The sequence below is a fragment of the Haliotis asinina genome, chromosome 11, assembly GCF_037392515.1.
Source record: "Haliotis asinina isolate JCU_RB_2024 chromosome 11, JCU_Hal_asi_v2, whole genome shotgun sequence".
NCBI lineage: Eukaryota > Metazoa > Mollusca > Gastropoda > Lepetellida > Haliotidae > Haliotis > Haliotis asinina.
This window is the reverse complement of record NC_090290.1, coordinates 9,211,680-9,238,249: the sequence shown is the minus strand read 5'-3', so window position 1 is coordinate 9,238,249 and position 26,570 is coordinate 9,211,680. Positions and strand designations below refer to the sequence as shown.

At 42.6% G+C, this 26,570-nt stretch overlaps 1 protein-coding gene across 1 annotated transcript; it reads left to right on the top strand.

Annotated features, from left to right (window-relative positions):
- The first annotated feature begins 556 nt into the window (after positions 1 to 556).
- On the top strand, positions 557 to 26,048 carry LOC137255682 (BMP and activin membrane-bound inhibitor homolog). The gene is made up of 3 exons (XM_067793167.1): positions 557 to 1,079; positions 14,484 to 14,801; positions 25,263 to 26,048. The coding sequence occupies exons 1-3, from the start codon at positions 1,019 to 1,021 to the stop codon at positions 25,703 to 25,705; spliced, it is 822 nt and encodes a 273-aa protein (XP_067649268.1). The 5' UTR covers positions 557 to 1,018; the 3' UTR covers positions 25,706 to 26,048.
- Positions 26,049 to 26,570: the final 522 nt, after the last annotated feature.

Sequence of the window (26,570 nt, the reverse complement as noted above, 5' to 3'; positions counted from 1 at the left end):
TTTCTTGTAGGAAATATGCTGCATTAATTAAACCTATCTTTCCCAACGCTACAAATTCCATTTCAGAATAATGTAGCATCGTTCCTAATTATTTATATTTAACTTTGACATTTTAATTATGTTCACAATCAATTATAATTTCATTAAAAATCAAACATATACGAGTAGGACAAATGAACAAGTAAGTTCTTGCGTATAATTATGTCATGTATGCTAACATCTGTCCATAAAATTCAATGGGACCTTTTCCCGAGTTTATTTTCAGAGTTCATCAAAGGCATAAAGCGCTTATGACTGACATAATATGAGAGGTAAGCTCTCTCCTTAAACAGGGAGAGACAGTGTAATCGGTTTGCGATCGGTATATCAACAGAGCAGCCCAAAATCAACAGACCATTTGGTCTGACGGTACTCTACGTTGTATCAGTCGACTGCCGACTAAATGGCGCCTGGCTGCACACAAACTGCTAATAAGCATTACTCTCCTTGCCCCGCCTTTCAAGCTCCGCCCCTTCGCTTGAAACATCCAATCAGAACGCCGCACTGGTTTACGACCGTCAGACAGTGGGCCGAACTACAGGCCAGTACGGCATGGCTGCTTTATGTTATCAGCCGTGTTTTGGGCTGAGGAGAATTAGTGAATGCATGTTTTGATGGTGATTACTCGTGTTTTTGAAACAGTCTCACGTGGGTTACCATCATGGAGAGGTAGATATACTCTTAGACACAACATCGCCTGATGCTGTGCCGGAGTGTTCACTTGGGACTTTGGAAAGTTTGTGAACTACAAGCCGACTTCTTCTCGTGTGCTCTATCGTTACCGTCGAGACCTTGTGTGTGTTTGTGAACTGTTGACAGTGATTTCACGAGCTCGGGTCGGGCTGTTGTGACTCCTGTGGCAAGTTCTGACTCTTTAGACTTGGCCATATATGTTTGGAGGACCTACGGGTTAGATCGCTATCCATCTGAAAAGCGAACCAGGATTACTAGCAGAACATCCTCGCCTGGTGGAGCCTCGATGGATTCAACACTAACGCTTCTCTTGTTATTTCTCGGCTATTGTTTTGCTGTAATTGAAGGTGAGTTCATTCATTTTTTATATCTTCAAACTAAGAACCCTGCTTTACAAATAAATCCCAGTCACTGATAACGACTGTCTTTTGAGAATAATCCACACACGGCGCCAGTCTGGAAGTCGTCTGCCTACTCACACGCGTCGTCTGCTATATTCCCACGAAGTTCCTCTCAACTCTGTGTCTTGCCGTAAATCAATACCGAAATACACGATCAGCTGAGAAGGCCAGATTTCGTTGGAAAGCATCAATCCTTTGAAATTCCCACCAATATTCGCCCCAGCTATCGTTACGCCACTCAACGTTCAATATCGTGTAGCCCACCAGCCAAACATGGCCGTGTATCTCTGGTACCAGTGACCATTAGGTGGACTGGCATCCCAGTGAATTCAGCTACGTGCACGGGATACTACCGACCTCTCATCTCCTCCAGAACACCTGTTCACCGATGTATATATCTCGTATGTTGTCGTCTGCTCTGCCACGCGGAATCTACGCTAGCAGACGACAGACGAACAAGCCTAGCAACTCTCAAACTTGGGACAACGAACCAAACGTTTCCGATTAGAACTGCACATATTTACATGTTAGACAGTCAAACAAGCAAGGCAAGTTCATCTTAAAGGAATTAATACGCCAAGACGTGTCTTTTTGCAGCCATACAGAATAGGCCTATTAAGTGAATGGACCGAAAAAGGCCAACTTCAAGCTGTAAGTGGAGTTTCCTCCGGGCTGTCATGCCTTGTATTTCATTATTTAGTGATCCCAATCTTACGAAAATGATCTCCTTTCAACAAAGCTCTTTTATGAAGCCCCCGTGCGGCACAATGCTTATGAATCTTCGTGAAGTGAGGTGGAAGGAAGGTAGATACTCCTCAACTTTTCTCACTAGGGGAGCCATAAGAGTCTAAGGAAGCTGTGTAGCAACTTCACATGCATGCATGGTCTCTGCTCTATTTAAACCACGACAACGTCAGGCGAACGGCATATTTCTGTGATTTTATCTGTTCATTGGACTATATCGAAGCTTGCAAAAGCAGTTTCTCCATGGCAACATTTCAAGTGAAAAGCTTGCCTAAGGTTATCGATCAGCCCTAGCTTATGGAGGAGACAAGCGGACTGTAGTGTGTCGCTCGCACATTATAATGTAACGTCTCAAAACACTAGTGTCCATTTTATCCATCAAAATATGACGTCTTATTCCTAGAAAGAAGAACTGATCTCATAAAATAAACGCACCGAGATAATTACAGAGAAAGGTACATCGAAAGTTTAGAAAGAATATTTAAGTGATATTAAGTTGGACCAGCGGTAGTGGGGAGAACTGAACAAGACGAACACATTCTTTCAATAGCAAAATAAATATCTGTTATAGAGAATGGAACGCAAATATACTAGACAGTTTAAACTTTTACCGAGTGCTAAGCGACTCATTCTGGGCTGTTTCTTGGTTGTATCCTCCGCTTCCACAAAGCCTACGACTTGAACGATGACAACCATTTCTACTTTCCCCATGTTTAAACACCGACTGTCATGCTCAAATACAGCAAGTCTTGTCACGGATGCCATGTTGGTTTTTACTATCGAATTGTTCACAAAGACCCGGGATGTTTTGCCAGCAAATATTGGATATAAATGCCCTTGCTGCGATATAAACAGCAAGGTTTCACGAAAATCACAAAATAGTTTGAGTGTCAATTTGGTTGAAATGCTACAAAATGGTTCACACGAGACTTATGTTTTATTCAAGGGCGTACTGGACTGGACGTAGATGTTGTAGAGAGTGTATGCAATACTGTTGTAAAGAGTATTCAAAGCTGGCTATAAGTATAGAATGAGTATTTCTAATTGGGTAAGATGTGGCTATTAAGAGTGTAAAAGAACCCAGGAACCTCCGTCAATTTAGCAAATCTAAAGATCGTTGGAGGACGGCGGCACAATCAAATGGTCCTTGGAATACCAACGCAGTTACAATGACATTTTAGAACATCAGGTAAGGCTCACTCCACCGTTTGAAGACAAGTTGCTTGACAGAGATCGCTTTGCTGATGTGGGGGGATTGCAAGGCGCGTTTTTGACGACAGGTCGAAATCATGCCGCAAGTTTTATCACCACGTGTTATGTTTCTGTGTGTATTGTTTAGAAATGAATAAAATGAATTGTGTATATATTCATAGTGATAACTTTTAATGTCATTGAGAGACGTTTCATCAAAAGTTGTGTCTCCCGAAAATATTATAACTTTGTCTACGAGTACAAAACTAACGTCAAATTATTACACGTGTGTATATTACGTTGGGTGAGCAGCTAAGAATACGTGAGGTTAGATTACTGGACTGTCGAAAGGTTTGTAGTTAAACGTTTATGTGAAAATATGTTTAAGTTGTGGAGTAACTGGCTAAGTAATTTATCTCTTGGTTTGTTTGAGGGTCGGTGGGGTCGCTCTGTGTAAACGCTGGTTTTCTCTACTGATACGAGGCAAGCATACAGACGGCTTTGATAGCTCTAGCTACAGCCCTGCCCTTGTAAGATAGACTCGTAGATACGACAATCCCACATTTGGCCCGGCCATCCGGCACTGGTCAGACAGCCAGCCACTAAGTAGGAGAATCGCCAAGGAGAGTGGATAGGGTCGAAATATAGTTAGGTCTCGTTTATCGATAATTTTAAAATGCTTTTAAGTCGGTTTTGTTTACTTTAGCGTCGAGGCTACCCGGGGTATGTTCTAAGTGGAAGTGTGACTGTGTGTGTAGAGAGATGCGGGTGTTTTGTAGCACGTGCGGGGGGAAAAGACTGGCACAGAGTAGAGCACAATCAGTCAAACATGCGACGAAAGTGGATTTTTCAAATATTAAATCGAGATATTATTTCTGAAATACATCTTTGCCATGTGACCTTCTCAGTGACACATCCCGTCTTGATCTCTCAAGACTTAACGTTAAATGCTTCACGCCCAGTCCTTCCATCAGATTACAAGAGAAATAGTGTGAATGAAAATATTTTGATGCTCGTGTCAAATGAAGGCGTGTGTATTGAAACTGACCATTAATAGCAACCTCTAATTTGAAGCTTACACTCATTCACCAGACCTTTTTCAAATTTACGCCCCAAACAGCGTGAAGTATGAACGTAAATGTCGTCCGACTGTACGCCATTATATAATCAATACGGTATGAAACAGACACTTGGGTAAGCAACAGGTTGGCCGTTTCACAATATTGACAACTTGCTGATTTCAACCCAGACATCGACAACGCTCACATACGCCGTTAAAGCCGTGAGCCCTTAGTCAGCTGTAGGAGTGTGAGTGTGAATATAGTTTTACACCGCTCTTAGGAAAATGCCAGTAGCGGGGAACACCAGAAATGAGCTTCACACATTGTATCCACGTGGGGAATCGAACCTGCGTCTTCAACGTGACGAGCGAACGCTATAACAACTAAGCTGCCCCACCGCCGCTTCCGTTGTATGATAGGACAATGGGTTGTGCGTTGGGTATAGGTTGTGCGTTCCTTGTTAATTAGTCTGAATTGTTACCCGTTAGCAATCAATCAGTCAATCAATCGGTCGTACTGTTATCATTTCGCGAAACAAGTCTGTGTGATGCAAAGGCTTGATGATAATACTTGCACCAAGGCTACCACAAGGCGTCAGCTCTATCCGTCAATGGTGTAACGTAAAACTGTAAAACATTTATGTGAGTCACAGTGATCGAGCGTTTCCGAAAGACGACGATGCCTCGTAAAAAATTAATAATTAAAAATCCGATCCCCTTTCCAGCCAACTTAGGATTACGTAATCACTAGCACGTTGGCGCCATATCCATTTATGCCAGCGTCTCCTCGTCGACGACAACTTCGACATTTTTTGCTGATGATTCTGAGAATATACAACGAATGAGGTTGTTAAATTATACTGAACTGGTCGATTGTGGTTGTGACGGGTTGTTCCTTGTACAAACACATGCCGGTTGACATGATGCTAAATGGCTTTTTTAGGCCATGTCCCACGTAACAAAAGCCAAAAAAATGATTTTTTCTGACATCCTCATCAATTATATGTAGTGATGCTGATCCTTATCAGTGTACGCCATACAATGCGTCTAGACCTATGTGAATCGCATAGAAATTGTCATTGAAATTTTAATTATATATTTAAATAATTGAAGAAACGTGAATTAGGAATGTTAGAATTTTAATTTTCTTTGTGCATTATGTAGTGTTTATACGTTGCAGCGAGATTAATGTTGCATGAGACAAGGTTATCCATTGAATGTTAATGGCATAGGGCGCTAGTATTGGCGACTGGGAGGCGGCCGGAGTAGATATCTCAGTAGTACTTGTCGGAAATATTCATTAAGCGGAAACATCTGGACGCGACATACAATGCGTCTAATTATGTCTAGTGGGAAACTGATGATGGTACGACGGCCGTCTAGCGCTAGTAACACCTGGAACGCTAATTTGCTTGACCAAGTTTGGAGTCGGACAAGGTGCGATTTTTCTTCCAAATGTATTATGTGTTAATTCATAAAACATTTTTCTTTAATTTGAGGATGACAGGCATAATCAGGATCGTCTTGTTTTAACCTGAAACTAACAAGTAGGTGATAATGTATTCCCCGTCGACGTTCAAGCTCGTCATTGTCATGCTTTCATTCCGCAGATGGTAACGAAGGGACGTGGGCGGGCTGTTATTTCAAATTATAACTTTTCTAAATTTCAACCCACTTATTTATTTTCCCGATAACTTTAAAACCAGCATTTAAAGGCTAGACCAGGACTGGGGCTGTGGGGAGACTGGTCCCCAGGAACAATTCCTCTTCGACTAGACTGTCCGGGGTGTATTATCGAAGTGGAATCTACACTCCACAACGACAGGGTCGCCTCGCGCAGGGGACGGGGTCTCGCTTCGCTTGTTCGGAATAAAGACCCGACATAGCTGAAAATAAGCAGTACATTATTCGTCTGTTAGCATACCCCCTCCCGAATACATCACTGACAAACTATGAATAGTAGAACCACAATGGATGTAATTCGATTACATGCAGCGTGGAGGGATGGATATTTAACAGTGGTGAAAATAAGCCCGACATGGCAATTTTCAGTTATTTGAGACTTCCAAAAAGCGTCATCTGCTAACTTGAATCACACACAGCACTGTTGGGAAAGCCTCCTACTAGTGAACGAAGCCGTGATATTGGAATTCAGAGACAATTATTAACGTCAATTTTCGCCAAGGGGAGGGAAACAGTGACGACGGGAATGCTTGAGCTGAATATAGACTTTGAGTAAGGGCTGGGGCAGCAACCGATCTCGGGTATATGGCGCTTGTTACGTTGACATTCTGGATCATTTTTGCGAAGCAAATGACTCGTAAACAAGTCAAGTGAGGCGCAATTGTCCGCCAGGGTTTTCAAATTGGTGCTTGAAGGTTCGACCCCGGGGAAAGGTAGACTTAGGCCCTCGTGCGGGTTCCCTCTGTTATCACCTTCAAGGTAGTTGGACACGCCATAAACCTCTCAGTGACTACACCGCCACCTTGTATCGGGATTAACAAGACATTTAGACTGTGTTAGGAGAACGCATAGTCTTAATTCAATCATCACTTACTTTTTCGAATAATTAAGGCCGGTCATAATTAGTAGACACTGACGATAAGATGTGGCCTACATACACACTCAATTCAAAAGTACATTTTAATATTCTACATTATGAAAAATACGTTTATTAATGTAATATGGCATGCAGTTGTGTATTTCTTGTAGAACACTTCTTGATCACACTAGGCCATTGTTATAAACATTATATCGTATCTGGTTTCTTGTGTCTCACTATGTACCTGACATATGTAGCATATACCTTCTAACTGGTATGATAAGGATCATTTATGTATGTATATATAACGTTGTACCTGTTTATATTTGTAGTGTATAGAATATTGCCACTGATCCTTAATGGAACGTCATGCAATAAAATATCTTATCTTAACTACCTCTTTTGCCGGATGTGAATGTCATAGAATTTTACACTTCAATTTTATACATCATAATAATTAGAAATGCGAGTGTAGTCCTACAAGCCACGCTGTATATGTTTTAGTGGAATAATTGCAGCATTGGAACAGTGTAAGAAGTACCAGTGAATGACGACGTTTCCTAGTTAATGTCGAGATGGTCCTCTCCAGCCCAAGGTAGTCTAGCCTGGTAGTGAAGTCTCTACTATACGGCGTGTTTCGAGAGCGGCCGAGCTAGTAATGGAGTCACGCTCAACTCGGCGGGGCTCAACTCAAGTATCATAAATTCCCCAGCCCTTCACTTAAGATACATTAAGGACATATGTTTCACCGGTCCTCGACATTCACTGTCTCGGAGCTATTATAACTCTATTTGCTTCTTTCTTATCTCCTAGTAACATTTTGTGCAAACTGACAGCGACACTGACGACGTTTCAAACAGACCCAAACTGTGCTGAGATTATTAAATGTGTGTACACTGGCTTCCTATATGACCTATGTAACCCTGTGATCTGAAATCATCGCCTTCTCAAACAAGTTATATGTTACAACGACGTCAAATAGTTCGTGTATCTACATTGAGATAATGCTTAACGCTCTAGTTCACAACTGGTTATGTAAAAACACAGCGCTACACCTATGCGTGTATTGTTTTATTGCCAAATAGCTTTAGATCCTAAATCCTTCAACCATATGCAAAACAGACAAGCGTCTCATGGACCGCTATATTATGCATGGTTTAACGGCTGTTACACCTCTATGTCTATTTCGTACGGCAATAACCCAAAGGGGTGTATTCGACTGGTCGGACGATGATATGCAAGTATTCAACTTGAATAATAATTTTGCGCTCGTATCCCTCTATGGCGACCCCGAATCTTCTCACATCTGGGTATTGACAGCAAATTCAGACGGTTAGAAACTTTCCAGTTGACTTCTCGGTGGAGTTCAGTCTTATACTCGTGTATATACATGAAATATGGGGCTAGCAGCTTCAAGAACTGTGTGTTCTCTGAGAGCGGAGTCATGTGATTTCTCACGGGACGTGTTTTCAATTTACAACCATTTTCGTTTCACCTAGGATTCTTCCGATTGTCAGGCATATCTACAAGTTTCTGTATCATAATGATCGTTGCTGATAGCTCATCTCGGCACTTGACATCCGATTGTCCCCGCCACGCACCGTGAACTTAATTACTTATACCAGATAAATTGGGCTATATATCATCCGTGGAATCGCTAAAATATCTCCCCCGTGGCTTGGTGTGACTCGTAATGTATCGGTTTATACCCCACGGGCCTGATTGTGACACCAACACACCCACGGGGTGCGAACAGCAAATGAAAATGGCGTCTTAGGGCGTATTGCCCCCTGGCGGCAAAACGCTGAGTCTCAGGGGATGTAACCTTGTCACTTCTAAGACGTGCGCGTCGACACAGAGGAACCGCAAGACAAGACCGAGTGTTACATTTTCTAACTCAACAAGATGTCATCCATACACATTTGACTGACGACTTCGTGTCATTTATTATCGTATACGAAAGTACGACCTATTCTTTCACATTAGTTATGTTACCATGACCTGAGTAATTCGTGTTTTCGTGATTCATTTGAATCATAATGTCCCTGCGTTCACTTGCACGTGCTGAATTTAACTGGGTATGTCACTTTATAAGGTTCTGAATGTAACCTGTAATATTTCTCAGAAGCCTTGACTCCGTAACATTTGGGACTTACCTTATCAAATCTGAACTGCTTCTGTTAGAAGTGTGTCAAATATCTTTTGTGAAATATGTATTTTAAGATGGGCTTTGCAGAGGACGATGAGCACTTCAGCACTTCTTCCATTTTATTCAGAAGGCTTCTACGTTGGTTTGCGTTCTGTCTGAGAAATGAGCAAGTTCCGTCACTTACATATACTGCGCATAAGTAACCCTTTGAACTTTTGTGCTTTTAAAATGTTAATACAACTTCCATAAGTCTTTCATTAAAGTCACGTGGACGGAAGAGCTCATTTTCTCTGTACAACGACCCCTGGTGAGAGGGTGCTCATTTAAACCCCATTTCGTACATCGATTCTGTGAAGAAACAAGACGCACTGCTGTCGAATCGGCTGGTACATTAACACGAGAGCATAGAGCGGTGGAGATTATATCTACAATTACGGGGTCTTTTAGGCCCGTGTTCGTTAATTGTCAATCAGTTCTCTTGGGTCTATTAAAGATATGAGTTTCGGGACTAAATGAAAAGCGTTTAGGAGACTTTCTGGATCTTATTTAAGTCCACCATGAGTCTCAGCATCGTTTGAACATGTACATTCATCTTTGTGTTATTCAATTTAAGTTTAGTTTCGCGTTAAGTTTAGTTTCTCGATAACCCAACAGTATTTAGTAAACACAAAACGTAAACATGCTAGATTAGCTTCGTTGTATACGAATAAGAAGTGTTTTTTGTTTCTATTTATTTGAAAGAAAGAACAAAATATAAATATGTTGAAATAGAAATCGATTGACAGAGAGAGTGGCTCGTGAAAAGTAGGTTTGTTGCAGTTCATGCAACCCTTCGGATTCGTTACCCGGGGTATCAGCGTATCTTCCTGGGTCCCATAGCGGCCCTCAGCGTGGGAAATGATGGGACAACAAGCTTTGTCTTCATCCACTGTTTACGCGCCCGGGGATATGCCATTATGCAACGTCAATAATCGGATGATGTGTCGAATTTTGTAATAAGGAAGAAATTAGTCGGTCGAGATTTTTCAATCGGCGTCACAGTTTATCAAATTTGGCGTTTTAAGGCCCGTTGTGTGAAATTAGATTGCAGTGTGGCGATAATTCTCTCCACTATCGCTGCCCGGCCTAGACACAAATCCTGCTCGGAGGGATGCACGTTACGCTGTGGCGTCCCAGGTGGATTCAATTGAATGTGGTTTTGTCAGTCTCAGACGGCGTCAGCCAAAAAATCACGCACTTTATTACTAAACTGCACAAATGGAAATTTACATTCATGTGATATGTACGTAATTTGTCTTCTGCAACAATTGAGAAATTGTATTTCTCTTATCGTTCTTCAATACTTAAACGTTCCTGGCAGTGCTACATATCATGAAGAAAATCTAAACCGCGTGTGTCGGATCCGCTCAAGACTGGGTGCAGTCGTAGTTGGGTTAAGGTAATGATGTAACTTGTGATAATATAAACAAAACCACCCAAATAGTAACTATAATGATATATCTGCTTTTAAAAACAGGTTCAAACAGACAACTATAAACATCTGTTGCCTCTGCTACTACAATTGATACGGGGGGCGGTGGGGTAGCCTAATGGTTAAAGCGTTCGCTCGTCACGCCGAAGACCCGGGTTCGAGTCCCCACATGGGTACAATGTGTGAAGCCCATTTTCTGGTGTCCCACGCCGTGATATTGCTGGAATATTGCTGAAACGCGGCGTAAAACTAAACTCACTCACTCACTACAATTGATACGATACAGTTAGTAATATTATAATTAAATACATAATGATATGAATGAGGGATTTTTGGTTCAATATATCAGGATGAAGTATTGAAATGATGATGATGATGATGATGATGATGATAATGATACCCATTAAATCTTCGGTTTCTATATTTCTATGACGTCAGTTTTAAGGCGCCACTGAAGTCGACTGCCGCCTCCTGATCTGGCCTAAGTGGGCAGTGATTGAAACGTAAATAGCCCATACCGTTTACGAAAGCCACCCTCTCAATTTGAGTGTCGCTTGTCCCCGACGATCCACTGCGTGTATCCTATTCGCCGCCAGGCCGGGGTTTGATAAACTCGGTAGTCCACTGTTTACTTAGAACCGTGGCATAGTTATCCGTCTTGCTTAGTTGGGACCGTCCGTTCTATCTTAACCTGTAAGTGGAAGCAGAATGAATGAGCTCACTAACTCACTAACGATCATGCAAGATCGCTTTCAGACGGGTAGAGGCTGCACACACGGACATGATAAACCGTAGCTGGTGGACTGAACAACTCCCCACCCCAGCCCACCCAAACGCTCCCCACCCCTATCCCCTGACTCGATTCGCTCGAGCTGCTCCACAGGAGTGAAGCTATGTATGAAGTGAAGCTATGTGTGAAGTTGGATTTAAGTTGTAATGCCATCTTAATTTTCAGCCGACTGATTTGATCGTAACAGTTGACCGTTTTTGTTGAATCGTTTGATCAGAATAATGATTCGTTTGATCATCATTGTAAATCATTTGATCGAAATATAAGCAGATATATTTCGGTGTCTCTTTGACTTTAGCCCAAGGTTTTGGGTTGCTTGACCCTATTACACTGTCCAGGACATCGATGCTGCACATGTCAATCTCTACACAATTGATTCTAAAACGGCAGATACTCAATATTATTTCCGTCCCCGCTCAGAGGCGCAATTAGAGGACGGACTGATAGCAGAATAATGGCGGGATAACGAAGACGGTAACAAATTATACTTGCTCATTTTGGGGGGCTTTAGGACAGCGATACGGTACCATTCGAGTCATTTCCCTCAAAGGTAACCACAAGTGGGTGCTTACCTATCGCAAATATGACACCCTCACACCTACCATTACTTCGTCAAACGGCTGTCGGATCTGATCGGGTGTGCAGATCGAGTGTTCCTAATCATATTGTGTTTACAAGCAGGCGGCTTTATTTCTATGGAACATCACCAATACGCTCCAGTCAGTACCCGCTAACTATGTCGACCGGCTTTATCTCTGGCCATCTATCCCGAGGTCCATTTTCTTTCAAAGGAAGACAGCGACGTCGGAGTCTAACATAGCTGTTCCTGTATGTCCCAGACAAGATGTCGTCTGCTCGCCAATTATTTCACGAGGCGATGTTTGACGACGGTTGGAAATACACAAGTGACGGATATTAATCATAAGTACACCTAACCCGACATAGGGTCCAATTCGAGTGAAACTTGCGGAGTTGTAAGCAATAGTGCTTACCTTAAACATTACATCAGACGCTATCGTACGGTTGTCTAGTATGTGACAATCACTGGTTACCTACTGGATACGTCCATGAAAGTGGACGGTGTTCGGACGTTATCAAGAGTTGACCAAATGATATGATTAACGACATATTACCCCGTAAGTTTTCATCTTACTGGGTACGAGATTTAAGTCTGCTTACAAAGAATGGCGTCATCTTGTACCTCAGCTGCGACTGTCCATGCGAGCGCTTCATGCTGGTAACGGCGTGAAACGAGGTACATGTACTTGTCAGTACTTTCTCAATGCTACCGTAACGCAGAGGTGGTCGTTACCCCAATTACATATTACTGTTGCAGCGCTAATACCTCTTCGTGGAAGAAGGTCTTGGTGCTCGGCATCGCGGCAATAGAGGTGCATGTGTTGTTTGACAAACGTCAGTATAGTGACACTGTCAACGCAAGTGAGGACGAAAAATGGCACACCCATACTAACGCGAGCGCACACACGCGCCCTCTTACACAAAAAAAAGCTGACTAATGTCGAACGCTGAACCCATTTCACGGCCTTTGGCCTCTGGCAAGACACATTTTGGCACAGACTCACCTGTCAATCAAAGTTTTAATAAAACTGTGCCTACCGGCCGTGCTCTGAACGTCGAGGGCAGGACTCGCTCACCGTGATGAGAAATTTTGGGTGCCCAAGGCGAGTCTGTCATTTAGGACGACTTGTCAAACGTCATGCAGAATGGAGTTACACGCTCCATATTCACGTCGGCACCAGTTATCCCCCCTCGCTAACTCGAAACGGGTTTTGTGCCTTAGTCTGTATGCACTGAGATGTCGTTCTGAACACCAGTGCTGCATGTTAGATCCCCTGTATTGAAATATGTACTATTTCTATCAACTACGCATACTACCACGCTCAGATCTTCCCATCATCCCCTCCCATTTCCGCCGAGAAACCGGAAGTGCACTACATGAGACCCATCTATGATGTCGGCCGGCAAATACCCGAGTCTTCCATGGCAATGCTTGCGTGTTCCTCACCCTATCACGTCGTTGTTCTCGGCAGACTATGGACGCATCGTCGTATTTAATGTATACCATTTCCTTATGAATTTTACTCCTTCAACTCATAGGACTATTTGGCAAAAGTGTCCTTCCGCTCGTGTTTTCATTGAAATACTAAACTTATGTGTTGTTTTAGCGAATTGTGTATGTAGTCACATTGGAATACACACACACAACGTTTCTAGCCGAAGGCCGTTTGAAATGAACTTTGCATCTAAACTAGCAGTCATTGCGTGACGCCATTGATGACTGGTGTACACGGCGTGTTTCAGATCAGGATTACAGTGGCTAAATAAGCTTGCTGCTTTCACCTTCATCCATATTAAAAGTTCTTGAAGTGCAAGTCTTAAACTTTTAAAAGCCTCGGCCAATAGTGATGATGGAATCATGAACTCAAACGCTTGTCTCTTTGGAGATAAAGCTCCATCAACATCATCGTTCTCCGCCATCGCCGCTCCCCCTTGCCAGTCTTAGATAACGGTCTATCACTCCCATAAAACTTATCGGATTTTCTCAGGGTCAAAGGTCAGCCATCAATGTCAGATAGACATGCAGGAAATCACCTTTAGGTTGATTGATAAATAGCCCAACTTAACTGACATCTGATTTGGAGTGGCTTTGGATCGAGAGTTTTTAACTCTCTAACGACGCGGATATCCTTGTTTTAAACATTTCGGCATCACTGAGATCTCATGCTTCTGTAGTATACAATTGGCAGGGCTGTGTTCTTGGGGCCTGATCTAAGTAGCCCCCAACCGCGATGCTAAGGCCATTAAGCGTATCCATTTCACTGCGGAGTGGAGTCTTCCTACGGTGGTCGCGGTAATGGCGCTCATTGGTATGGCGTCTAGGAGGCCTTTCGTAGGTCGAGAGGTAGGAATGAAGCTATTATCCGAGTGTGCCTGGTGTTTGTTTAGGTAGTTAAACGATTATTAATGGTGAAAGGAGGACCTCTTATCACGTGACCTCCGCCATCGGCCACCATTTTGCCTGCGAGGCCGCCATTTTGTTTCGTGTTACGGGATCGTGAGATAAAGCAGACGTCATTTCAAGTGGCGTTTTGAACGCAACGTAGTGAATTGTTTTGTTTTCCATTCGGACAGATGTGGGCCTCTCTCAACCAACTACTTTCAAACATCTCCTTTTTATACCTCTCGGAAACGAACCTGGTCGCCCCCCATAGACTATCATTGAGTCGTGTTCAGCTTGAATTCTAGACACTTAGGAATTATCGTGAGACATCCTCATAAAATTGTAAATTCGCTATATTCCTTGAACGTGAGGTGATGTAATTTTGGTGACTGAATGCCATATTAACGATTTAATATTTACGTCATCTATTTTATGTTACAGGCGAACTTCGGTGCTATTGTAACGAGTCTGGGTGCGTGAGTACTGGCTACATGTGCAAGTCCAACATCGGCAAATGCTATACAGCCATGGAGACCGAAGGGGAGGTAACTCGCACACGGCATGGTTGCTATGACAACTTACCTGAGTCAATGAGGACAATGTGTGGAGAAGGGGAGGAGCTTGTTGAACCACGTGACTCCCAGTCAACAGTGACTGTTATATTCAAATGTTGCAAAGACGATATGTGTAATTACAAAGAGAAAATAATAGACATTCCTATTGTACAAGCGTCAAATTCTAACGGGAGTTCTCAGAAAGGTATGTACACTGTTTCTTCCTCGTCTGCCATTTGTTATGGATAGAATTTTGGACGCCCGTAGCCCATGCTTGTCGTAAGAGGCGACTAACGGGATCGGGTGGTCAGGCTCACTAAACTTGGTTGACACATGGCATCGGTTCCCAATTGCGCAGATCGATCCTCACGCTGTTGATCACTGGATTGTCTGATCCAGACTCGATCTTTTTTATAGACCGCTACCACATAACTGGAATATTGCGAAATGCGGCGTAAAACAAAAGTCACTCACTCTCTATGGATAATCAAGTGAACTAAAGGTCGAGCTGGCTCATGACATGGTCAGTTTCAGAGAGTTTGGCTTTAAAACATGTGGTCATGTACAGCATACAAACTCCACACACTGACAAAAATAAGAATAACTATGGTATTCTTGGGTGACGACAATTGAAGACCTGAAGGGAGGAATGAAATACTAAGACTCAGAACGCGTTTACTGATTGCGAACAAGAAATCTCGCACGACGTATTGTACCTTTGCGATATTTTGGAATCCCGATAATTGATTTCATACTCCAAGGACGTGCTGTAAGCAGCCGTCTCTGGTAGGTCCTGTGGGGGAAGGCCAAGTATGATCGTTATTATATCAGACTGCCAAACAAATGGCGAACAGAAAACAACGTCTTCAGAAATAACAAATAACATTTCCGAGAAATTTATGGAAGCAACGTCAATTACAACATCTCCCAAACGTGCTTGATCGCAAAACAGGCGTCGCTCGGCTCTAGGTTTAATTCTTCACAAATGTGAATACGGCTCTTTAACCTTTATGAATTATTTAATTCTTTTTAACGCAAGCGGCGAGTATTGTCTCCTACAGTGGCGCTTATACGACATGTGCGGGGTCTGAGTGCAAGATAAAAAATTAGTATCCGTAACCGACCAGGGCGCGACTATATTATTTTTATCAGCATTGCTGTCTCGGCTTTTCCACTCCCCGCCCCCCCCCTCCAAGAAACTGACAACGATGCAAAATATGACTAGATGCTCTCTCGTCTTTATTGCCCGGATTTACTCTCCCCAGTAGGAGTTGTCTACCTTTGAACTTCTCACAGATGGCAGTATTCGTGCAGATACTACATCTTCCCAGTCTCGACTTAACGTTTGGCTCGTATGTTTGGGTGTTTGCACGGTGGAACGTATTCGGTGGCGTTGGGAGCATGGACCACAATGCAGATCGTTGGCTTAGATTCTCTCGGTTATCGTAGAAGCATCTTTTTCGGAACTGGATAATTTTCCTGGGCTCCTAACACACTCTCAACGTGTCAGGAGATTAAATCTAAGCCCGAGATTTTAAAATGGCGTCTCACTCGCTCAGTATTTTATTACCGAAATATTTCTGGCTCTGTAGAGTTATGTAAGTGTTATGAAGTGTATAAATATGTTCTACAACAGGGTTTGTTTATTTCTAACGTTCGTGCCATTTACTTAAAATACACTTAATAATCGGGTGAGAGTAAACACATTATAGAATGTAAACATTGGTGCACATTTAAAGTTTATCGGCATATGAATAAAGATCATATCTAACAACGCAAACACATGTACGACGCATACAAACACGAGTTACAATCGGCATGCAATCGTTTCATGTTCATATTCAACAATAGCAAAACGTGTGGGTTCAAATGAAGATTTGTCGATAGTTCACGTATCTCGCCAGCTCGGGACTTTCTCGCAGTCTGTTCGACGCAATGGGTTAGTCAAGGCTGCGAGTCCTATCATCTTTCATAGTTAAGATCTGTATCTCAAAGCTCGACTTGCTCCACGAGAAAGATCGTATCTTCAAAGATTTCTAAGTACAGATCTTTTGACTGGGTTGTCGAAAAGGGTTTAAGTCTAGTATAGTCGCCAGTGTATGTGAGATGGCGGGCAGCATCCAAGAACCAGCCGGACTGTAGGCTGGGAACTTTTGTTATACTGTCGTGGCTTGTCTTTCCCTGCATCTTAATGTCGCTAGTCAGGTATTCTCAGAGTAATCATTCATATCCACTGACCTATAAAAGTTACGAACAATAAACATTTGCAGAATGTTTCCATAAACGTGTGTGCATATACTGACCTATAACGGATACGAACAGTAAACATTCGGGAATATTGCCATGAACCTGTGTCTTCACTAAACAAAGGTATTAGAAAATATCATGTTCCCAGCCTTTTAGTTCAGAACTTTAAAAGCGAGGAAGTGCTGATCGAAAGTTGTGATGCAGTTTATTTTGGGTTCATTATAGTCATGGAGACATTGGAATCAAGTGTAAATAAGAAATTTCGAAAAAGTGGATGTTTGAGTCTGACCACACGACCCCACTTACAAACTGTGTATACTACTTTAGCTTCTTCTACTGGCATTTTAGAAATACAGGATTGTGCAAGTATATATATCACACGAAACAAAGAAGTTATTAACCATAAAGTTTGTCTATCTAATATCAACCTTAGACAGCATCAAGTGATCCATTTTTCTGTTCTTTGGGTTTGCAACATACGACGTTGTCCTGCCCCGATTCCCGTACCTGGTGAGGAATAGTGTGATTCAATATATCCCGACGCCTTCATTTGCGAACGACGTTCTAACAGCACATTAAGGTCTAAATGTACACCAGCGAGGTCATCACTAGCGGTATATTGGCAATCTCAGGACATGCTTACTGTGTAAAAAACGTGATTCACGCTACGGAATCACCGCCGCCATTGTTTCCGAGCTAACCCCTGTCTCGCAAACACCCGCCGCCTTTCTGTTAACACATGGAGAAGTGGTTTCAGTATGTCTTGTCATGCAACCACGCTATTCGTCACTGTTCACAGCCTGGTCCTCAACTGTCGACTACAGCTGGGATTGTATTACTGTCTAAGGCCTGCACTGACCTCAGACGAATGACGTTGCTTCACGCTGCCGGTAGATGGCGCTGATCCCGTGACGTCGCACTTGTCTCTATTGGTCGAATTGGTGTTGACGGACATCCTTGATTATCGGCTTTATTTTAGCCTGATTTGAACGAAACCATGCCCGTATTCAAATTGCCCGTTTGATGTTCGGTGCCATGGCCAGTGTTACAATAGGATCACAGTGACTTTAAATGTTTTAGTCTGGATCAGACAATTCAGTGATGGATGTCAATCAAGTCAGCGTACTTGGACATGCGATTTCATGAGTCAACCAGTTGAGGACAATTCTAAACGTGATCTCCACAGATCAACCGTTTATAGTAATAATGGTCAGCCCCGAATCTCTTGAAGCAAGTGACCGGTGGTTTGAATATTACTATCAACCGAAAACATGGGGGATTGGTTCCTTATAAATCTGACATACGGAGGTGTGTCTAGGAGAGTGTTCAGTTAACTCGCTCATTCAGAACTGAAGGTCTTGGAAGGTGTACCTTGTAGAGATCACTAACCTAAACCGTACTCCATGCAACTCCTTGTTTGCTGGAGACTCGCGTTGGTACTAAACGGTGGAAATTCAATGTTTATATTTCAATGACAGGCATTGGCGACTTTTTGTTACGACTGTCTTATACTTACTATTGGCAACAGCGGTGCTGTGTGGGTCACTGCCAAATGGCGGGTTAAGAGTGTTTGTTGAAGAGTGCCTCTCCGCCTTACCTCTCCTTCAAGCAATACCGACACGCTGGGCTTTTGTGCCTGGCTTGTTACGGAAGAGCGGACTCAAGAGGCAAGGGTGGAACTGTCGGGGAGGTATTATACTACTAATTATCGCCCTTTCTTCATGCCCCACGGGCGACTGCCTTTTTCAATGCGAGGAAAAAATTATGAAGTTCCTTTGCAAATTACTCGACGTGGGAATTGTAACCCACAATTGTCGAGCGCTCTCGATATTTGTTTGGGTTTTGTCGAGTTATTATGAACCTCTCTGAGTGCGTTTTGCGCAGCGATGGTACAAGTTCAGAAGTCACGCATACAACACCATGAAGTACCCGTTTATAGCGGGTTACGTCACAGAGTGACTGTTTAAAATGTAGAAGGATCATCTATACTGTCATTTTTGTCTTTAAGCAAAAGGGGCAAGTGGTTCAAGTGGGTAGGCTAGTAAGTAAAGAGTTAACTTGTCAAGCCGAAGACCTGGTTCCATTCCCCACTTGGGTTCAATGTAAGATGGCCATTTGGGGTGTTCGCCACTGCGATATTCCTTGAATATTGCTAGAAGCGGCGTAAAGCCATACTCACTCCCTCTTTTAGCGAGGGGCTACTCTGAGCAGAGGTGCTTCCCTTGGAAAGTCAGAAACCTATCACTGTGGGTTCGAATCCTGATTCATTCCGATTAGGCTTCAAGGTTTGTGAGTTTCACCAATGTGGTTTTCACCCGAGACATGCTTCATTTAGGAATTTTCTGATACGCTCTGACATAACGGGAATGAGGTTCAAAGTCAACCCATCTCACACAACATCACAACTGCAATATTTGTCCAAATTTAACAAATCAGATTGACGTGATGGCCTGGTGCTGAAAATAACACAAGATCTAGACCATTCATTTAGTGATGACATAGCCCCCAAGCTTGCACGAGTGGATATCACGATATTTTGAGGAAGACGAAAGAAGATCTGCCAGCCGGCAGACTTTGTCTCTGTCATTCTCTGACGAAGGGTTCATCAATCGTGCGCCCAGTAGCGCAGAAGGTGAAACGGGTTGTTTCTTTGCCAACCTACTCCCATTGTCGAGGCTGCGTTTTTCTGATGCCCAGATAACTCTGCTTTATTCGGCTGTCCCGAATTCACCGTTGCGACTACGCATGCCTGGACGCCGGAGATCCGTTTCCTGAAATACAGACCGACAATCCACGCATTCTTCTTCGTCAGGAGATACCGATACGGTCACGTGACCTCGCTTCACATCACCACAATCTCCCGAGTTGTCTTTTGCCTCTTTTTTCACAAAATGGCGGTCCTGGATCTTAACCCGACGTCGCGCTTTTCGCTTGTCAAGTTCGTCTACATCGTCAATTCTTCACTTCGGGGGCGTCCGGTACTCCTCGTGGCTGAACGTCCTGTCGTGTTATCAACATACGGGGGATGGGTAAATAGAGCCTGACACCCTTTCACGTGCAATCAGCTGATAGGACGCAGATAACGTGATTAGCTTGATTCTCAAGAACTTAAAAGATGTCTTTCGGAAGGCATGTGTACCCACATAAACTGTAGAGCCCCTCACAGCCAAAGTGCAATTTTTTTCGTAAACTAAAATGACTAAGCTGCGATTTATGAACTCGTGAAGCATTAAGTAAGAAGAGCTCATGATATCCTCATGCCTAGACACGACTGATATGTATTAATATATGTAGTATCGTTCTGACTTATATAATAAGTGATAATATTCTATAAACTACATAAACGAGATATGCTTCAACATGAAACATTTGCGCACTAACAGATCTTGTATTTATATCCAAAATCGACAGAGGGAATGTCAATGAAAACTAAGCATAGTTTATAAATTTAACAAGTCTTAAATTTTCATCTGGCTTTTGGCAGAAGTAAAAGTATTTTGCTGTATGGATATTGATATTCATGTATATTTTATGCTTAATGTAATTTATGATATCATGTACTTTTGTAATCATGTTGTGTAATGCAAGTCGCATAAATGTTATATTGCCCGGAAAGGCATTAATATAAGCTTTTGGCTTGTTTTCCGATCGAGTTTTTGAACAGCATATCAAAAATAAATATGTTTACACCAAATTTTAATATTGCAAACAAATGCACACTCATGCATGCATCTTAAATCTTGTGACGTTGTAGATAGACTATAGCCCTTGAACAACGGATCACGCTTTAGTGGCTAATGCTAATTACCAAGGCATAGTGGATTGAGGAGGGGGTGTTTCTTGACAAATGACACAGGGAAAGAGGGGCATTCAGCACCGATTGAACATGAATCAATATTGGGCGGTATTCCGTTTATTGGATTGAAGAAATCGAAATAAATAAATAAATAAATTATTTATAAATAAATAAATTATTTATTTATAAATAAATAAATAAATAAATAAATAAATAAATATCCAGTGAAATGTAATACAGTCTTGGGCAATTCCAACGTCCGTCTAAATGATAAATTTCCTGTTCCTTTGATATGTACCCTCGTTTGCCACACTTTGGCAATTGTACCAACTGGAACCGAAGGCGGGCTGGGCAGACTGTGGAGAACGTAAGCATGCTGCAAAGTCTCGTCAGATAACATCACGGGGCAATAAAAAGATCTCTTAACTCACATTCACAACTGTTACGGTATATCGCTAAATACCGAGGGGTCTCCCCGCCTCGATATACCACGCTGTCCCCGGCCCACAGTGCACGTAAAGAACGTGCGAAGCGCCTTCGCGTCTTCGAACATGAACCATTTAATCTACTTGCACATTGTAACCTACCACTTGAATTTCATTTACGAGGACTGTGAAAATTGAAATCGATAAAATTTGCCAGAACAAATATCAGATATATCAGCTTTGGAAACTTTACAACAGCGGCAAGTCGCCCTGTGTCAGTATTATTCTAAAGATCATAACTCAGGTTTTCAAGTTTTAGCAACGCGGAGCCTTATGTTGCGTTAGTTTTTTCTCAGAAAGAAGGAGATTACAAACCAGAGGGGTCCTCTTTCCTTAGGGTGAAGGAAAATAGCCGCCGAGAAACAGACTGTGCAGCGCATCTCATTCAAGTCTCAGTCTGTTTATTTTAGCCTCTTAAAGACGTTTCATGGACTGCGGTAGGTACTATCCTACCATTGCTGTGGAACAAACATTTGTATAAAAATCCTTTTTGTTGGTTTATCCGAGCCGAAAAGCCTTGGTGGGCATAAATTCAGTTAATGCTCAGAAGCAAGTAGAGTCACCGGGACATGCGGAGTTCATTTTTATCTGTTTCCAACGTCTTTGTTCGTAACGTTGAGAGGTAAGAAGCGACTGGCGGGATCGTGTAGTCAGGTTCGTTCACTTGGTTGTCAACATGTCATCGGTTCATAATTCCGCAGACCGATGCTCATGCTCTTAATCTCTGGATTGTCTGGTCCAGACTCTATTATTTACAGACCACCGCCACATAGCTGGAATATTCATGAGTGAGACGTAAAACTAAACTCGCTCACTCGTTGCGCTGAGAGGTCAGCACTGAACATTGGCAAGTCAAAGTTGGTCTTGCTAAATTACGCTCAAACGTTTGATCGTACGTCACATGAAGACACGGGAATATTCATAAGAGCCATGTCTTAGATGGTAACACAGGATCCCCGCTGTTTCAACCGGCGTCCGGGTCAGCAGCGACTCCATCAAAGATTTGCTGTTTCTGAACATGAATCAAAAAGCAGAAATAATGATTGCTTTTGTACAAGGATGTACAGACGTTCGAAGATTATCTGGTGCCATATGTTTGGAAAAACCAGTCGAGTCTCCGTGGTAACAACTGTTCTCTGATAACATCGGGCAGACGATAGGGTCTCATTACTTTCTCTCATCAAGTAAAATGGCGGAAATCGTTGGTAATGAGATTTGTTGTCACAGTGTGGCGACGGGGGGACGATATTTAAAGAAATAAACCTATTACCCTGGCTTGTTATTCCATGTTAATCAATCCAGTCTCTCCTCACTCGCCACAAGCTCTATCATTTACAAGCCAGTCGTCATTGACTGGTGATTCCGCGCCTCTTCGACAGACATGTTGTGGCTCGTATTTAGTTCACTTTGAGTAATGTTGGTCCAAACGGGTCGTATTCGGCTCCAGTAGGTTACAATTATCCCTAAAGAAGCAGGCTTGACATATATGCATTCATACGAGCGATCCCATCCATTTTATCTTCGGCTCTAAGAAGTTAGATATATGTCGTCTGCTTTGCGTTAGCCGTCATCGCGGAATCGGAAACTGCACTGAGACAATGGATGACAAGAGAGCATGGCACCTGCCGAGTCTACTGGATCCAGAGGATGAGCTCAATAGCTAATTAAAACCTCTAATGACATCAACGAGGCTACAAGCCTTTCAGACATCGGCAGAGCTATGGTTACTGTCGCCAGCGGTTCTGATTTCCGAGATGCGAGTCGCCGCGATGTCGCGACGGAAACTGCCGAGAGCAGACGGAAGAAGAGGGAAGCGTGATTCGGCTTGTATGTTGTTCTCGATGGCAGTAGTATGATTGTAAACATTGTAACAGGCTTCGACCAAGATCGTCAATATTTATACGACACAGCTTCCTCTCTATACGACATCCGATGGTAGAGGCCACGCAAGGCTAGCTTAGTCGAACTGGTGTGCTTGAAATCCTGTTGTACGAATTGTGGCTTGTGTTATTGAAACAGATATTTTCTTATACTGATAATATTTAGATGTGCTTATTAAAAAGGGATTTGAACGTAATCAATCTATTCTTGCTGGCTGTCAATTCTTAGCTGTCGAAAACCCATGTACTTGCTGTAAAATCAAATCTGAATATTAGTTCGGCAATAATACCGAAAGTGAAACTGGATATTTAAAAGAAATATACTTGTTTCACACCAGTGTTCGTTCTATAACCCCAGTACAATTTATCCCAATGTGCCGCTACATTTTAAATGTATTTTCTTCACCCTTATCGAGTGTACTTTCGCTCTTGCGTAAAATTAAACCCGATTTGATATTATTCAAACTGCTACTGTAGATGTCGTAAGAGAATCCCGCCTCAATTCACAAAAGATGTAGTTTTGAAACTTTATAACCCCCTTCCCTCAAGGCCTGTTTAGAGCGTGGCCGAGTCAACAGTGTGTTAAGATGTATTGGTTACTGTATAACGAAACAAGGGTAAATATTGTAACATCGCTGTTCAAAGCGGACAAATATTGCAGAACCAGGGTTAGCAGCCTGGGCCTAGCGTTTACTGGCGTTGATGTGCTGAATTTATGCATGAAGTGCAGGCTGCACTTAGAAATGTGCTGCGAAAGTTTAAAAAAGTGATTGGATATAAAAAAAATGGAACCTCGACCAGAGGGAAAGCTTGAGGTCGAAAAAGGTTGAAATGCGGTTAGAATGTCGCTTGAGGTTGACAGTAAACACGGGGTATTATAACTATTCGTTAAAAGACAAAACCGTGTTCGGGAGTTTCATCAAATGTGCGATGAAACGTGGGGTTTTAAACACGAAAACAGATGGAGTGTAAAGTCCCACACACGCGCCTCCTCAATACAGCTTTTAGGCATCTGCTATCAGAAGGAATACGTGTACATAAATATTTTATCCTTAGCTCTCCCTCGATGTATTGTTAACGAACTAGCGTACATAGTGTATTATCAGATATATATTGTACATTCAGCTGAGTGCGAATACTATTGACATGGGTGTGTAAAAACACACTGTTTCATAAAGTCACGTGATAAGAATCAACTGTCATTAAAATATTTAATTTCCTACCACAAAGAGTTCCTGTATGTTCTATGACATCAGAGCAGCTTATAATTCTAATTTGCACGTTTAACCTTATGAAAATTTCGTCCCGGCGCCAATGTTGGTGCAAAAAAGGACTTTGCGCCCATGATATACGTATTGGATATCAACTAAAGGGAGGGGGTAAACATGAGGCAATAAACGTCATTTGACTGTATTTCTGTCTAGAACAAGCCCTTTTTTTATTTTTAAGATGGACAAAATATCAAATGAAACATTGTTCTGTTGTGTCGCCGTGCTGGCTTCCAGTCACCATGGGAGCCAGCCGGCAGCGTCACCTATGTCGCCGGTGACGTTTCTGCGACGCAGCGCTGGGTGTTATGGGAAGGTTTATGACGTCACCTGCTGTTTTATGCGGACACGCGCCCTGAGGTGCCGACGACACGGAACGATCGTGACATTACTGCCGACAGAATGTGGAGGCCCTGTTAGGGTGCTTTTATTGTGCACAGTCTGTTACTGTCATGAAGTGATTCACATGTCAGAACCCTTTAGGGATTTCTTACTGATACAAGTGTGATATACGATCGCGGATCTACCTAACTTGACGGCGTCAAGCTATGATCACAGACCTTACCTCAGACCCAGTCGTGTTTGATCTGATTACGGATATGACACGGAATATAATTAAATCTTGAACATGAATCATTAACGGTATAGGGTAATATGCTAAACATGAGGACCAAGTTGATCGTAGCTTTAACAGTGGAAGTTGTTGACCTCATTTCGGTTTTATCGTAGACGTACGATGTGCCTTTTAACACCACCCACGACGTCACGTGGGCAATATCATGTCACGTGACCCCACGAAACACGCTGTGATACGTGCCACAAAAGTAAATATTAAACAGATCTCTGCTGACTCTTGTGACAAAAAACATTGTTCCGTCATTTCCGCTTAAACAACATCAGTAATGGCGATTTATATCAAAGTTATGTAGTTGTAAAATCATTTTCGTATTTTACATTGTATTAACATAACTATTTTTTGTTTGGTTACAGGACACACAAAGTCAAATCCGGTCGGAAATCACGTCTACTATTCTCGACGAGACCCTGAACGAGACTTGTGGTTCAAGGCCGCCGTGATTGCTGTGCCCATTGCTGGAGGATTCATTCTTATTCTTCTGGTGCTTCTCGCAGTGCGCATGCTCAGAACAGACTCCAGACGCCATAGACGTCTAATTCAGGTGCGCCGAGAGCGTAGTCTTACCAAAGCTCAACTTTACGTCACAGATCATTTCAGCGACAAGTCCGAGAACTCATGCACACTTTTTCCGGACAAAAGCAAACCAAGCATATGTCGAGACATCAACATCAAAGTCGATAAAGACGGCAGAATTTATGAAAAAGTCGGTGATAAAAAAATACACAGACACTCTCATCCATCATCAGTAATTATGTGGGGGAAACCCTCCAAAAACGATCTGCCAACCGTTGTGTGATAAGCACGTGCATTGTGGCACACGTGTAAACTGACAATGTTGCTACAGGTGTAAATGGTTGACGAGTGGGTGAGTGAGTGAGTGAGACGTGTGCATGTATTTGGCCATGAAATGGTCGGTAGGATCCCTCCTCCAGGCTGTATCAGGACAGGTAGAGGATCAGAGAGGATCCCGTCCCTCTGCTCGTGGAGCTGTGTGGTGTCACACTAGTCCATGATAGGGAGCGAAAATGTGCGGAGATACCAATGTCGGACTTTCATCAAATGTCATTATTTTATTTTATACAAAAGGCTTATTTATTGATGTAAAATAAACACTGGACGGAAGATCCCCGTGAAATGTTCACGTTGTTGTGTTTTGGTTTCAAATAGAGAAGCGAACTCCAAAAACAGCTATGTATTAATTATTATCGATTAATATTCGGAAACACGAAACTTTTTAGGTAGTGTTGTCAAGTCAAAACATTGATTACACAACTGTGTCGTTTCCTTCTGACTGGGTTTCTCAATCCAGAACTTTGCGACCAACTCGTTCAACTGACTATGCAGACATTAATCATACATGTGATACATCTAATCACATGTATAGTGCAACACTAGCTCCTTCTAGTCCCTACAAAGCGTGCTCTGACTAACGGAAATCTGGAAATCGTAAAACGAACCTCGGCCGCTAGAAAAGAAATAATAATAAGCGCCAAAAGAAGAGTAAATAAAAAGGCTTAACCAGTGAGTCAGATGAAGTGAGAATCATTGTACGACCCCTTCTAACTGGGCAAGTCTGTGATGCCTTTGTTAACGACATGCTGCCTAAACCTCGACATGAAACCTCGACTGTAGAGATACAATAAACTTTAGAATTAAGACTA

Coding starts and splice junctions, on each gene's coding strand:
- LOC137255682 (XM_067793167.1), top strand. CDS start 1,019: ATGGATTCAACACTAACGCTTCTCTTGTTATTTCTCGGCTATTGTTTT. Junction 1,080..14,483: donor TTGTTTTGCTGTAATTGAAG/GTGAGTTCATTC, acceptor TTTATGTTACAG/GCGAACTTCGGTGCTATTGT. Junction 14,802..25,262: donor TAACGGGAGTTCTCAGAAAG/GTATGTACACTG, acceptor GTTTGGTTACAG/GACACACAAAGTCAAATCCG.